The 16,439-nt window shown below is 41.9% G+C and overlaps 1 protein-coding gene across 1 annotated transcript in view; it reads left to right on the top strand.

Annotated features, from left to right (window-relative positions):
* Positions 1-16,439, top strand: part of LOC309556717 (sodium channel protein type 5 subunit alpha-like) — a 600,678-nt gene that overhangs the window by 398,816 nt on the left and 185,423 nt on the right. Inside the window, 1 exon segment of the mRNA XM_082259196.1 lies at positions 3,305-3,425. Coding sequence (XP_082115322.1) covers positions 3,305-3,425 — 121 coding nt within the window.

Here is a 16,439-nt window from a genome sequence, read left to right as displayed (position 1 = left end):
AAGAAGTTGATTGGCTGCCATGCACAGCTGCACCAGATTTTGCACTCTCCAATGGTTTTAAATCAACCCCAATGTTTGACAATGACTATAAAGGGAAAAGCCACTTATTTGCCACTGTGCCTAAAGTCATAGGCCTATTGTGTTTAATGATAAATTCAACCATTTCCGGATTACAAAATTGTGTTTTTACAGGCATTTAGCATTTTTTTCAGCCGGTGAAAGCACCTCTATGTTAGCCTATGTGTCTATGCATGCCAAGGCATTTGCAGGCATACTATAGGGGGGTCCCCTCTGCCCCCCCTCTCTTTCCCTATTCTTTTCCCTACCTGTTTTAGTTCCTACTGCCTCCAACCCCCCTCTAATCCACAAAGCTAGCCACCTGTAGCTCGGCTGAGACAACAAGTAGCCTTAGCCCCCCCCCCCCCAATTACCCCTCTGCCTTTTTGTAGGACAAATTTTGAAGCCTCGTTTTGTTCTAATTTCAACTGTGAGAGGGCTTACCCGCTCTCCATCTTGCTTTTGACAAATATTCTGTTGTAATAACTTGTTATCCAAACTTTTCTGATATGACTTTTTTTGGCATGTGTATTGCTTGTACTGTACATTTAAATATACTCCATAAAATATTTGAACCAGAAGTCTTTGGCTCAATTCAGCCAAATCACTAAAGTGGCTCTTGCACCTCAAAAGGTTGAGCATCCCTGGTCTAGACGCTAGACACCTCTAGCACTTGAGCATCAATGCAGTTTAGTGGCCAGAATAAGCTAATATTCTGGCCAATGGAATTCTTTAATTCTTAAACATCAGTCACACTCAAATGTGTGTGCAAATCGTGGCTTTAGGCGTGTTTTTTAAGCCGCTTTTTCCTGCCAGGAGTTCTGGTGATTGGAGGGCCTAAAACAGACACCCTGTGTGCATAAGGCCTTACCTGTGAATATTGTTTTTCTGTCACATAACCTGGGAAAGGTCCCTTTGTGCTTTGGCCCTGTGTTCATACAAAAGAAAAATGTATAATAGGATAATAGAGGTGGTAACTTGCAATGGAAATTTTGTATTTTTTTTTAAATCACTACACATGATTACTTTATTTAACTTAATTTCTCCTCACCTACCTTTACACTTTTATAAATCAGGCCAAATTAATCAAGTAGCAGCCTGTTCCCTTGTCCTCTAAAAGTTTACTATTCTACGCTCCATCCTATGTCATCTTCTTACAGATTCAGGCCTATGCATCTGGAATCCCCAGCTACAACCATTTTGCATGCTGTCTCTTTGAGTATTTTTTTATGGTGTTCTGTATTCAAAGTCGGGTTTAAACTTCGTACAATATGGAGTCCTGTGTTATGAGACAGCTTCGTTATTTTATGTCAGCTAGACATTGCTTGAAAAAAAATAATCATTCCCAGCCATATCACTCTGGCATTAAACACAGTATTGCAATACGCGGAGGTTTCTGTCTGTTTCCCCGTATTTTCATATGTCACAACATAATTCTTTTTCAGACAGTCTGCCCTGCTGTTAGTTATCTCCGTGTTGCATCTGTTTTTTCCCCTTTATTAAATCTTACTGTGTAATACGTGATTTGTATGTTGATAAAAGGCATGACGGTGCAGTTATTACAGCAGTGATGTGAGGTTGGTGCTAAGCAGGGATGTATACTTTGGCACACACGTTTCATTCACAAATCACAGTCTACTATCTGTTTAGCAGAAAGGCAGCCAAAGGCATAAAGATGTTTTGTACTGTAATGTTTGGCAAGTTCTCCTATGTGTTTTTTAATCATCCCTTAATGTTTTCTCTTAGATGTAATTGGCAGTAGTGAGCATAGAGGCTCCCTTTATACAATCACGTATCAGAGTATCTGAATGAAGCAATCTACTTGTTTATTCCCAGTGCACGCTTTTATGGACGCTGCCCCTAGGTTTATAATGGCTAGCGAAAGCATGTCTCTTTCAGAAAATGTAAGGAAGGCCATACATGATTCATTCACAAAAAAAAAAAAAAGCTGATCCACATATTCGAGGTGCTGCAGTACCATGCATTTTGGTGGGCATGATCGTATGCATTTGCTAGATGCGTAGAGGTTCCATTAGGAAACAATGGTACTTACACACATCTGCAAAAGTCAACAAGTTTTTTTTGTGGTGAAAGCATGTGTTCCCGCACTTCACATGGTATGAACAACCCCTTAAAGCGGAAGTAAACCCATTGATTTAACAAATTCAAAAAAGTTACATCATTCCTGGCACATGATGGGGATGTAACTGTCACAATGGTTGTGCTCTCAACCAAACAATCAAACCATTTAATGGCTGGTGTAATAACTGATCAGCCTCATGGCAGTTGAAGATTAAACACAGGCCAAGATGGCAGCTTCCTTGGCTAAAAACGATAGGGGGGTTTACTTCCACTTTAACGAACAAGGCAGAGGCAGATATAATGTAAAAGGAAATGTCTTACCAGTTGGATTGGTCTTGTTTAACAGCTGGTAAGCTGTATATCCCAATGCTGGTCATCCAGCACTCTGCAGCAGTACACTCAAAGATATTATCAGTTGGCTGTTTTGCATCGGGGGGGGGGGGGGGTCATTTTAAAGAAGCCACATATGCAGTCAGATAGACATTTTACTAACAACCACCTTTTTGGTTAGTCTTACCACCACTTTGCTGTTACAGGAAACTACCACTCTTTCCACTGCTATGAAATCAGACCTGATACATCCTGACGTGTTCTGGTTATCTATAATTACTGCAGATGAAATATTTTGCTGTATGTGTACATCCTCCAGATATTGTAAAACTGAAAAAGACAAATTGTGATTCTTTAACTGGATTGGATTAATGACTGCTCCACGGGGAACAAAATCAGACCATACAATGCAGAACTGCGTGCAGATGAGCCTTGAAAGGGATGGAACATTCCTTTTCTAATATTACATGGCACAGTAATGTCATCGTAATCCCCACTTCCTCAGCTACCTCTAAATAAACTATAGTGTACAAATAGCAGAGACATGCCAGCAAAGAGGAAAACACAACAGTTGTTTTATCATAATGGTAGTCTGCTTTTTAGGTAGACATATTCGAAATAGCTTACTCTAAAAGGATTAAAATAGGATGTACATGTGTACTGCCTGCAGCATTAGTGCCTGCCGGACTGAAGTACGTGAAAAATGTGCTCCCTTCATAAATTAATCAGTATACAATGGTCAACTTTGAGGCTTACATACTATGAACGCATGTACAAAAGTTATAAGAAGACCTTCCTTCCGCCCGCTTTCTAATATTATATTTATTTCTTGTAGAAATCAGATGATAGCATTTCTGAATGCAGCACTGTGGATCTGAGGAAGTCTCGGGAATTTATTGAACAGCAGCCTGACTCTTCTGAAGAGTGCATGGAACCAGAGGAATGCTTTACAGAAGGTATAGTGAATGCACTTATTTTTTCTATAAAAGATTGCAACAAAGCAGTATTAAGCTAAAAACAAACATTGAATATATTGTAGCTTACCAATACTTTGATGTGGTGGCTGCATTTGTTTTAGTTTTTTAAGCCTTTTTCCTTTATTTTTACCTGGTGATCCGGCCAGTAACACGCTTACTGTCTAAAAGCAGAGTTCCGGTTATTTTTTTGTTTATTAAAAGTCAGCAGCTACAAAAAGTGTAGCCGCTGAGATTTAATAAACAGCCCCAGCCGTGTTTGCCCGTGTCCTCCCTCGGCGGCGCCGACATCTCTACTATGGGGACAGCTTGCGGCTTCACAGACGGTTGCCCACTGTGCATGCAGAAGCGGCGCTGCATTCTGTGACTGGTCCTGAAGTCTTCTAGGACCTGTCATGTGTCCCAGAAGACTTTGGGAAGGACAACTTCCGCTTCCGATCACCTAAGGCGATCGGGATGGAAGTGGGAATGGGTACCTGTCAAAATCCGGTACCTGCTTCTCCCCTCATCCCCAAAAACTCTGTTTACCTTATGGGTGGAACTCCGCTTTAAGGTGGCTCCACTTTGGATAAAGGAGCATTGGAGACACCTTTAAACCGCAGCATTGTCAATCTGAGGAGAGACTAGTGTTAGACTAGCAGATTTAGATGTACTTGACTAACAAATTAGCTGAACTCCTGCTAACACTTTTTAGGCAGTTCCGCAACAGTTTTTTTTTGTTCCTTTTGAGGTAAAGGTTTTACATAATGAATAAAAACTGTTCCTTTCCAAGCACCCATGTCAGTGGTATATAGTTTGTGCCACTTTACTGGACAGCTTGGTCTGTTAAAGGAAGTTGAAAAATAACAGACTTGCCAAATCAACAGGGGAAAATAAGACTCCATTCACACCTGAGCGTACTGGAATCGCACGCAGAATGGCACAATTCTGCCCGCAATTCCAGAATCTCGGCGAAAACACAGGACACGTTTGCAATACCATTATTATTTAATGCACCCCAAATGCGGTGCAATTTTTCCCCAATTGTCGAGCGACAAAACGCATTAAAATCAACACAGAAATCGCAAAGCAAAACGCACCTGACTCTGTGCCAACATTTGGTACATGAGCATCTTTGGGGCATCTTTGCAGTGGAGGGAGGCCCATTCAAATGAATGTTGCCGCTCCAAAAACGCGCCACAAAAAAACACAATGCAGCAGGTGTCGCTGCAGTATGCTTAGGTGTAATAGGAACCTAAAGGAAAAAATCCTAAAAAAGAAAACAAATCTAGCCACCACATCTAAGAATTGGTGATCTGCAGTATAATACATTTTGGATTTTATATTTAATTCTTCTTTAAAGTATATCCTGCCAAAATGAAAAGTATATATGTTTATTACATCCTAATACATGCACATTTCTCCATGTTTTATCAATTAAAGACCCTGCAAGCACAGAAAAATACCTGTTGTTCTTGGGGCAAAATACATTGGGGAAGGCCAACACTTTCTTTTGTGTATCTGCATCTCACGCCAACGAAGGATAATTGTGTGATTCAGACAACATGTTTTTTAGTTTCTAGACAGAAATGCACAAGATTTCAGAAATTCTTTCTTTTTTGACATTGAAGACATTGACCTTCTCCATTTCCATAAATCAATCAATAAATAACTTTGGAAAATAGGCACTTGTCTAACAGAGTCCTAAACTTTACAGTTTGTACTAGGGTTGCCACCTCACCCCTTTAAACCAGGACACATATTAATTATACAGGTTCTGAGGCTAATGTAATGCACATAAGGCACCAAGTGAGTTTATTTACCACCTTAATCAGCCACAGAACCTGTGTAGTTAATGTGTGTCCTGGTTTAAAGGGATAAGGTGGCAACCCTAGTTTGTACCCATGATATGCCCTTTTATTTATAAGATCTACTAGGAAACCACTCACTCCAATTTAGTGTCGGTTTTCAAAGTAGCTTTTATAGTTCAAATATTTCCATTCAGGTAAAAGAGAAATTTTTTTTTTTTTTTTTTTAAGAATCCTACTTACCTAGGTGGATGCAGCATCGGTCCCTTGCAAGCTTTAATACTGAAAACCGAGTGATCAAAGACAGCTGATTGCTCGGTTTTCAGTGAGCTGAAAGCTGGTGACTGTCAGTCACCAGGACTCTGCTCTGCTCCTCCATGCTCACCAGAGCGCTGGGCTGTGGAGGGGGTGGGAGTGGCTGGCTCAGGCTCTCAGCAGCTCGATGAGAGTTTGAGCCAGGTTCCTGTCCAGGCATGTGGGTGGATCCCAACCATATTGTCGCGATCTTGCTCCAGCCTGGACCGGCTCTGTGACTTCAGCAGAGCAATCTGCACTCCTGTGACCCACAGGAGGAGCACAGCCACAGATTTGACTGTACATCTCCTTTAAGGTGTGCAAAGTCTAGTTTTAGAAAGCAACCCCAGCTCCAGGGAGCATTTCTCTCTGTGTGGAAGCAGCGACCTCTCTGGAGATGTCTGATGTCCTCCCCCCCACTGAGTCAGAGCTTGAGTTCTGCAATCAGCAGGGTTTTTGCTAATTCCTACACTAAAGGTCCAACACCCCCTTGCTGAGTCAGACCTATTCAGAGTGACCATTGCTTTCACACAGAGAGCAAACATTTTCCACTACAGCATGCTGGCAGGGAACATGCCTTTCTGCTCAGGATGTGGAAAATGGCTGCTTTCAAAAGAGAATGAGATGTAAATCTAGCCATACACTGATTTTTTTTCACTGATATTTTTTTTTTCATTCAACCTATGGGCTGAACTTTAAAAAACAAATTTCTCCACCCACGTGATACAGTGTGGATGAACAAATCGTCTGCTGTGGCTATTGTATAAATTGTAGGATTTACTTTGGTTGAATGGGGCGGTGTCAGCAGAGTCACCCACTGAATTTTGGACAGCTCCTGCTGAACTAGACGCAATTCACACAATGTACAGCCAGCTTTAGTCTTTGCATAACTTTTGTTTTGAATTAACTAAAATACATTTAGTAGATTTAAACCTAAAGTTCAGTTGGTTTTAAAAGAAGAGATGTATTGTAGGCTGTTATTGCTGATCTCCTCCAAAAAATGCAAGCTCTCTGGCTGTCACTGGCTTAAAGTGGTTGTAAGACGGTGCACAGGGATGAAACACATCTTCCTATTTAAGTTGTACCCATTTTTCTGCAGTCTACTCTTCTCTACATCCGTTCAAACTTCAGAATTCATAATACTTGTCTGAGATGTCAGAAAAATAGGGGGCAGAAAGATAAACTGAAAAACTGCAGAGCATAGTAAGGAGAGCTCTGAGAGCTGATTGGAGGAAAGGGACTCTCCCCCCCCCCTCCACACCGAACACAGGAACAAAGCTGGAGCTGTCAATCAGTTGGAGGTCCCTCCCCTGTCACCTTTTTCTCTTGGTGTCAGGAAAACATGTCAGATAAGATTCATGCTGATAGTAGAAGAATGAAGCAGCAGACAGAAATTACACTTAGAGCTCTTAAATTGAGACAAGTACACACTAAGAGAGATATGATTTGATCATATTTAATGTCCGAGGTCTACAACCACTTAAAATACCTTATGAATCACTTGAACTAGGAACAAGCATGCAGCCAGTGAAATAACAGTAAAGTCTTAACTTCTGATCTGCATATTGTTTGTTACAAGGAGTCACAAAATAAAAGGTATTGAAGCCAGGACAGCCAGGCAGCTAGTATTTTTTAGAAGGACAGGTACGCTTTGTAAGCACGCATACTTCTCTTAGCTAAGATTTCTTTTAGGAAAGTAGATTTACTGGAGTTTTGAGCGCTCTTTGCTGTATCCAGGTCAGAGTTGAATTTCGATTTGGTGAGAGACACCAAAGTTACAGGAATAATTATGTGACAAAAAAAGAATTGCAATCCTACTTATTAATAGCAAAATGACAAGCAAAACGATGTGTAAAACAAAGGTATAGAACCAGTAATATACTGTCTTTACTGCCATCTACTGTTCAAAGAATAGAACATGTTGAATGCTGACTTGTTTTTGTACAAATTGTACAAAGAGGTAAATTTAAGGTTATTTTGTCCTGTGTATATGTCAGTAGCCAAGGCAACTGCTCTCAGTTGTTTCTGAATCATTTCTTTGCATTGCAGCCTCAGTTTATGTGGACTGCCTGTATACTGTGCATCCCAAGATTATCATATCTCAAAAAAACCTCCTTAGTTCAAAGTGCATGAAAATCCGAATCTAACAATGCATGGTCACACACTGTTTTTAAGATAACTATATAAACAAATAAATCCATACAAGGTATAAGCAAAAAGGGGTAATGGTCTGGTTTCCTCCAGAGCACTCCTCCATCCCTAAATATATATATCAACACAAAGAGATTGGCCCGCGGGACTTTGTATGAGGTACGTGCTCAGTGGCTGGAAATGAATATCATGTACAATATATGAATAAATAATTGGTTTTATTACATAATGTATAAAAACGACAACATATGCTCAATGGCACATATAATAGCTCAATGGCTTGAAATACATATGACATGTAACATGAGTAATGCAATAGGATGTATTGACATTTTAGGTTGACACCTTGGTGTAGCCTCTTGAATTAATGGCAGAAATGTTGTAATAGGATGACATTGCAGTAGAGTATATATTATTTGTGATCTGACGCGTTTCGGGAGCAGTCTCCCTTCTTCAGAGATCAATATAGTCAAAATGTCACTACAAAGAAACAATGTTGTTACAGGGTGCAATAAGGATAAATTAAAATATGAAAAAAGGTTTAGACCTAAATCTAATACAAGGTATAAGAACTGTTTTTGCTGCCCCTGCGACCAATTCATTCCACGCATCCTGAATAAATCTGCACATTTATACTTGGTTGGATGTTGAAGACAACACATACTTTTTAGCATACAGTGAAGCAGATGTATGAAGGTGTCAGAAAGGTGAGCACACAAAAATGTAATATGTGCCCGGGGGGGGGGGGGGGCGGGTTTGGTCTGGTGACGTGTTCCATGTTGGTGAGCTCCGCCCTGTCTATCTGTCTATGCATATCCATTTATTCATGCTCCATCCTCCAACGTGTGCACCCTGGATGGGGTGTTTCGCGGTCCTATGGTTTCTGACCTGACGCATCTCCGTTCTTGCTCTGTTTTTAGTTTTTAGTTGTTGGTGTTCTTTACTGTTCTCTCATTGTCACCCCCCTTGATAGGGTGGTCTCCCTACCTGGTCATTCTGTTTGGACGACCGGCTAGGGACCCTTTACGCTGGTTTGCTCTTTGTATATTCCTATCATCTTCCTTCCCTCTCTCCTGCTATCCCCATTTTTTTCCCTCTCTTCCCCCCCTGCTCTCCTCTTTCTCCTCTATCCCGTTCTGCTGAGCTTCTCCGGGCCGGCCCCCCTCTCTGCCCCTCCCCCTGGTACCTGGGATGTCCCGCTGTCCCCGTGCTCTACCTCCCCTATGGGGATCCTGAAGATTACTTCCCTCAATGCGAGGGGCCTGAATGATCCAGAGAAGCGCTCCCGTCTTCTGGCAGACCTGCGCCGTTCCGGGACACAAATTGCCTTCCTCAAAGAAACGCATTTTCACACCGACCATGTCCCCGGGCTTTCTAATAGAGACTTTCCGGTGGTGTACCACAGTTCCTCTCCCATCTCAAAATCAAAGGGTGTCAGTATCCTTGTAGCCAGGTCGGTCCCTTGAGCCTTAGAGGTGGTACGTTAGAACGACCAAGGCCGCTTCCTTTTTCTTCAGGGGTGGATCCTGGATGTCCAGGTCACGTTTGCCAATGTCTATTTTCCCAATTCTGGCCATGTTTCGTTTCTACGGGACATCATCCCGATTCTCCTAGATTCTCCAGAGGGGCTACTTATCTTCGGGGGTGACCTCAACCTCCCGATGGAACCCCACCTAGACATATCGAGAGGTGCCTCCCACCTATCCTATGCCTGCCTCATGGGGACTGAAGTCCGAACTAGCTCTCCTCCACTTGACTGATCCATGGCGGCTACTACATCCGCAAGACCGCGATTATACCTATTTTTCTCAGTTCCACCAGACCTACTCCCGCCTGGATCATCTTTTACTCCCGCAAAGGGACCTTCACAGGGTAGTGTCTGCCCAGATTGACTTGGTCTGTCTGTCTGACCACGCTCCAACACATTTAACTATCCACTTGAACCCATCCCACCCTAGCCCTCCTTCTTGGCGCCTCAATGAATCTCTATTGCAGTTGGCTGATACCTTTACCGCCCTCCGATCGGCGCTCTCTGATTTCTTTGCCACCAATACTGGCTCCGTGGATAATCCCTTGGTGGTTTAGGAGGCGCACGAGACAGTGGCTAGGGGGATACTCATGCGAATAGGAGCCTGTCTAAAACGGGAGCGTGCCAAGCTTACAGATGACCTGTTCTCTCGAATGCGGGTGTTGGAGTGTTCCCACAAAGCCTCCTTGGCTCGCTCTACGTATCAGGAATTGGTGGAAGTGCGGGAGGAACTCCGCTCCCACCTTTTCCACAAAATGAAGGGCAAATTGGCCTGTGCTCGCAGATCTCTATTCGAGTTCTTGAAAAAACCTGGAGCGATGTTGGCTCGGGGGCTTAGGGGCCCCGGTTTCAGTCTCCAGGTCCTTCCTCCCTCGTTTCGGCAGGTGGTGTGAAGTTGACCTCCCCACAGGACATGGCTGCAGAATTCTGTGGCTTCTTTCAATGACTTTACCATGGTTTGTAGTTACCGTTTCCTGCTCTATACAGGAGCCCGTCCGTTGGTACTACCCTGGTACCCAACACCCATACGTTTGCTATAAATTAAGGTTGTTTACTTGTCACTCAATCTGCCATCCTTTGCAACATTTGGTATGTCTGTTCTCTTGCACACCCAGGAGGGGACCGATCCCACCTTTCTGTTCCAGTTGACTATATTAATTTCACAGCTACGGTAACCTTTGGTGAAGCGCTGTTTATGATGCTGTTGTCAGATTGTACTGTTTGATCTTTACCTGATGTGCCTTCACTCTGTTTGTATTGCAACCTCTTACTAAATAAAGGAATTTAAAATGTGTCTCTAAGCATTTGAAATATCAGACATCTGGTACAACATCACAATGACTCTTTTCTGGCCTCTAAGACCCTTCACTTTTACTGTTGAGACACGTACCAAATGTAATACCATATAATCAGTGGTGATTCCACTAGATGAATCTACTTGTTAACACAAAAGCCAAACAGCTTAATATATACAGCTTGCAGTCAAGATCATGGGGTGCATTGGTTTCTTACCCAAGTACTAAATTAGAGCGACTTTGATTGTCCAGTGGCTGTTATTGCAACATCTCAGAAACTGCTAACCTTGCAATTTCCCACACTACACTCTGTCAATTTTAGACAGATTGGAGGAAATATAAAAAACAATTAGTGAGAACTAGTTCTGTGGGCGAAATGCCTTATTAACTGGAGGGGTTCGCAGAATAGAGCTAGAATTGTACCAACTGACAGGGGGTCTTCAACAGACCATAAAGCCACTCTTTACTACAATAATCATACCAGGTGCCACTCCTGTCCACTAATAATCTGAGGCTGCAGTGGGTATGGGATCACCAAAGTGGGCTGATTGAAGAACGAGAAAACGTTCACTGGTTTGATAAATCTTAGATTGAAAATAGAAAAACAAGGAACCACTGGTTAGTAGACCGGTGGGAAACCCCATATTAGCAGGATGTCTTACTGAGACTTACATTTTGGAACTGTATTTATAGCCTGATGAGTGGTCTGTCTGTTAATATTGCCCTGGCGATTCCCTATTTTGGTATGAGTGTGCATACATATCCTTTGGGTACTGCTTTATTCCACTCCTTTTTCTACTTGCTTGGTTATTATGTGTTTGTAACCCTTAGTGTGCAAATTTTGATATATATTGTTTTAAACTTCATGGAATTGCTATAAGGAATGCCATCTGCACTTATGTTTAGATTGTAGTATATATCCAGCTGATGCTACTGTTACAACCTGGATTCTGTGTGTGTGGTTCTCTGTGTGGAATACAATACCTGGACACTCTTAGGGTACGCATATGCAAACATTTTATTTATTTTTTTTCACATTGCATGAGTTGCTAAATTCTTCACATTTATCCCATGAAGCATTTGCTAGTAAATAAAAGTATCTTTACTAGATCATGCTGGCGTGAGATCAGCAAGTGAATGGCAGGGAGCTAATACTTTAACTTGTAAATAGACCTTTCATAAGTTCACAGGCTGTGAATCAGCAATTGTCAGCAAGCAATAATCAAAAAAAAATCTAGCTGTTAACTCAGTGATTATACATGTGGATGTTGGTAACGGAAGAGCAAAGTGTAGATGCCTGATTAGCAGGGGCAGCCTTCTGTGCAAAGTCAAAGGACACTAAAAAAAATACTGCTGAGGAATAAAGTGTTTATCTGTTGCAGCTTTAACCAAGGGCAGCTTTAAATATTTATTTTGTTGAAATACATGAAAAATGTTGTAGGATAGTTCCAGTTTATACTGTTTATTAAATGAAACAAATTACAGAACAACCTTTTTGTTATATGTTTGTTAAACTAAGTTAAAGAGAAATAAGATGAATTGTACCAGGGATTTGGATGCTATTGCTACCAGAATTGAAATAGTCTCTGTTTGCTTCCCTCCAGATCTGCGCTGTCCGACATAATACATATGTGCGCCGGCAAAGAGGGTGGGTTTTAACTCCCACAGGCCCCACATATTGTATATCTCCATAGGCAGTACAGGTTTTCGTGCTAATAGAGTGCTCACTGGGGTTGATTTACTAAAGGCAAATAGACTGTGCACTTTGCAAAGTGCAGTTGCACTCTGCAAGTGTAGTTGCTTCAGAGCCTAATAAATGAGGTAAAGCTTCACTTAACAAAGAGTACCCAATCACGTGCAATGTAAATAAAATAGAAAAAAAAATAGAATCTTTAGTTGCACATGATTGGATGATGGAAGTCAGCAGAACTTCTGCTCATTTACTAATCTCTGGAGCAACTGCTCTTGCAGAGTGCAAATGTACTTTGCAAAGTGCACAGTGTATTTGTCTTTAGTAAATCAACCCCACTGTGTGCTCCAACACAGAGAACAGGCTGTCAAAGGCAGCTCCCACTCTCTAATATTGATCAAGAGGCAGCAGGACTGGCGCCTGATAATGTGACCACTGTGACAGGTGGTCACAGTGATCATGAAATCAGGCAGATTTTCTCACCACCCTATAGCCCAGGTGAAGGGATGCCAGGGATGGACAGGAAAGGGTTAAAATGTTATTTCTCATTTTAAACCTGCAGCTTTCATTAATATAATGCCTGGTGATCCTTTCTTGAAGGCACATGCAGTTATGTGCTGTCTCAGAACTGTTCCTCTGTGCCCTCATGGTATAGTCTACATGAGGCCTGTTTAGAGCAATGATTTGCAGCTGAAGCTGGTGTGAGTATATGTAGACATTAAGTGGCTGAAAGAGGCTGGAGGAAGATCAGTAGCAAAAAAAAAAAAAAAGAAAAAAAGATGCAAAAAGAATAAAAAAGGTGGAAGCAGTATTTTATAGAAAAAACATGGAAAATGATTAGGACATTCATATTATAAGGCCCCTTTCACACAGGCGGATCGTTCTGCCTGTCCTTTTTTTTTGGCGGATCTGAACGGATGCCACATGCATTTCTATGGGGCATCGGATGTCAGCAGAGACATGTCCACTGACGGATCCGATCCGTCAAATCTGGACAGATGAAAACCCTATTTTCCATCCGTCCAGCAGATCGGATGGGATCGGATGAGAATGGACAGACGGTCCATATCTATCCAATTCCCCCATAGAGAATTGTGGGACCTGACTGCTCTGTCTCCGCACACAATGCGGAGACACAGCTGCCATCCACCTGCTCAGCGGGGGATCGGCGGATCAATCCCCCGCTGAGATAAACGGAGTCCGCCGATGGACCGGAATGTGTGAAAGGGGCCTTAGTGTTCAGAACAGCTAAATATGTGAGCTTATCTAGAACAAGCAAGCAGCTAAAGCTGGGTATACACGCAGAGTTTTTTTTTTTTTTATGTGTGCAATCAGCGGGTTGAATAAAAAAAAAACACAGAAAACTAACATCTGGCTTTTGCTGAACTGCACACATTTCAGTATGTGTATACCCAGCTTGAGGAAGCCTGTCCCTGATTTTGAGGGACTGTCCCTGATTTGGAACAAATTCCCTCTGTCCCTCTTTCCTCCTCAAAAATTGACTTTGTTCCATTTTGAGGGACTGTCCTTGATTTGGAACAAAGTCCCTCTGTCCCTCTTTCTTCTCATTTGACCCTCATTTTAGTCTGATCTATAGAGTTGTATACAAAATGCACTTTTTATCTTTCAAAAAGTGTTTCCCATTGGCAAACCTTTCATCCAATTTCTAAATTGCTGCATTTGTAGATTCCAGAGGCCAGTATAAAGGAAGAATAATAGTAGTGGTATAGTATATAGTAGTGGTAAAATAAAGAGTACTTGTGGGTTTAACTAATCATTTTTCTGGATAATTCTTCTTTAAGGGGGGCATGGCAGGGTGTGTTTCCTATGCCTACGTACTTTTGCAAATAGGTGTCCCTCGTTCCCATCTCAAAAAGTTGGAAGGTATGCAGGGGTCAGAAATGTATGCTTGGTCTGGGGATGTGACTTACAATCAGAGGCAAGCAGTGCCTTAGATTTCACACTGCAGTTATACAACTATAAGACTTTAGGCACAGGAATGACTTATTGCAGAAAGATGTTAAATCCTCAGGTACCGTAAGTTAGCTGTGCGGCCTTGGAAGGACAGCTCCATGCTGAGGGGATGAGGTGGTGAGTGGGCTGGTGAGGGCTGTTGTGGTTGAATTGTTGCCGGTTTGGGAGACATCAGGGCCTCTTTCTGCAGAATACTCAGCGGAGGATACACGTGCGGCATCCGCGTAGGCCCGAAGTGGAGCCGGGGCCTCGCGTAGCGGTTGCCTGAAGAGATCCGGGATGCTGCGGCTACAATGCATCGCCGGATCGCGCGGAGAGCGGGATGGAGAGGTATGTGCGAATTTGTGAGCTGAAGATTTGCCCATGGCCAGCGGGTAAGGATGGCAGCAAGGGACGACTGATTATCGGGCTGTTCTCCTCCTCTGACCGGGAGCTCAGGGTTCATGCAGCCATTCCAGTCAAGCGCCAAGCCACGCCGCCCCCAAGAAGGACTTATACACATCTACTAGGAAGTGCACTACTTTTTTTTCAGGAGGAATTTAAGACTGAAGCATTTTTAGGGTACTATTTAAGGACAATTAATATTTCCAAATGTTCCGTATAACATAGCAGATCTTTACCTTTTCAGTTCATGTCTGCTTTATATGTTCTCTTTGAAGATAACATATTAATAATATCACTATTTGCACAATAGGCAAATGTTAATCTCAAGTGGCTATTTACTATTGTATTACAGGTTCAGACTATGGGATGCAGTGTTCTAAGATGGACGGTCTTGTTTTGGAAAAAGAATACAAGAATCTGAAAATAGGCTCAAAATTTTAGTGTATGGTCTGACAAGTTGTTATTCCAGCAAAAAAGAAACTTGTACTATTGTGTTCAATGTAACAACTGCTAATAATAGTTCCTGTAACAATTTGATAGCTTATAATTGGTTTCTAAATCTCTCTAGCACTGGTGTTGTTACTGTAACAAAACACCATGGTGATGATTTCAAGAACTTAGCCACTGTAAAAAAAGAAAACATCAAAAATGAGAGTATACATCTGAAAATAAGTTCTTGAAAAAATGATAGGTCTCCCTGCTCTTTCAGACCTTTGCTATTGCCTTTACAAATTCTATGTAGTTCAAAATAACAAGAACTCAAGAATATAATATTTCTGAAAGGAAACAATGACTATGTTGTCTCTTGCTGTTACTACAACATGCACTCAGACTAAGACCCTGTGAAGAGACCACCAAGCCCCAACCTAGAGCACGCTGATCTGTGCATTATCTTTACAGCCCTTGTACCATTTGACCACTGTGACCAATCACAGTGATCACACGTCAGTTGCACACAATTGTTTGTCACTCATAGCCATTCATTGTGTACTATTGTGATCTCTGTGATTGATTACAGTGGACCTGTTGTGGCCAACCACAGCTATCACAACTGTACACAATTGCACTTGAATGGATGCCATTCATACAATCATTGCTTATACAGTAATCATCACTGTAATAAGCAATCATAGTGTAAGGAAAAATCCTGATCACCTCCCCAGAAAAGTAAATGTTGCTATGGTGATAGTGTCTTGTGCCATCCTATCATTTATGGGGTATTTGTAATGCCCTGGGCCTTAATAACCACTTAAGCCCCTGAAGATTTTACCCCCTTCCTGACCAGGGCCTATTTTGCGATTCGGCACTGCGTGACTTTAACGGACAATTGCGCGGTCGTGCGACGCTGTACCTAAACAAATTTGACGTCCTTTTTTTCCCACAAACAGAGCTTTCTTTTGGTGGTATTTGATTACCTGTGCGATTTTTTGATCATGCGCTATAAACAAAAAAAGAGCGTCAATTTTGCAAAAATAGCAATATTTTTCACATTTTTTATATGAAATTCCGAAAAAAAAAGTGAAAAATCTAAATTTTTTAACATTTTCAGCCAATTTGTTTTATGCTACATATGTTTGGTAAAAAAAAATGGCAAAAAGCGTATTTTGATTGGTTTGCGCAAAAGTTATCGCGTTTACTAACAAAGGGAAAGGTTTTTGTCATTTTTGTTGGTTTTTTTTAACGCGTAATGGCGGCGATCTGCAATTTTTTTTGCGGTACTGCGACATTGCGGCGGACAGATCGGACCCTTGACTGACATTTTTGACACTTTTGGGGTTACCAGTGACATTTCTTCAGTAATCAGTGCTATACATATGCACTGTTACTGTAAAATTACACTGGCAGTGAAGGGGTTAACTTTTTGTTGAGAGGGAGGGGTCGTGTGTGTCCCTA

Source organism: Pelophylax lessonae (assembly GCF_965119305.1).
Source record: "Pelophylax lessonae genome assembly, chromosome: 5".
Taxonomy (NCBI): Eukaryota; Metazoa; Chordata; class Amphibia; order Anura; family Ranidae; genus Pelophylax; species Pelophylax lessonae.
This window is presented reverse-complemented; position numbering and strand designations above follow the sequence as displayed.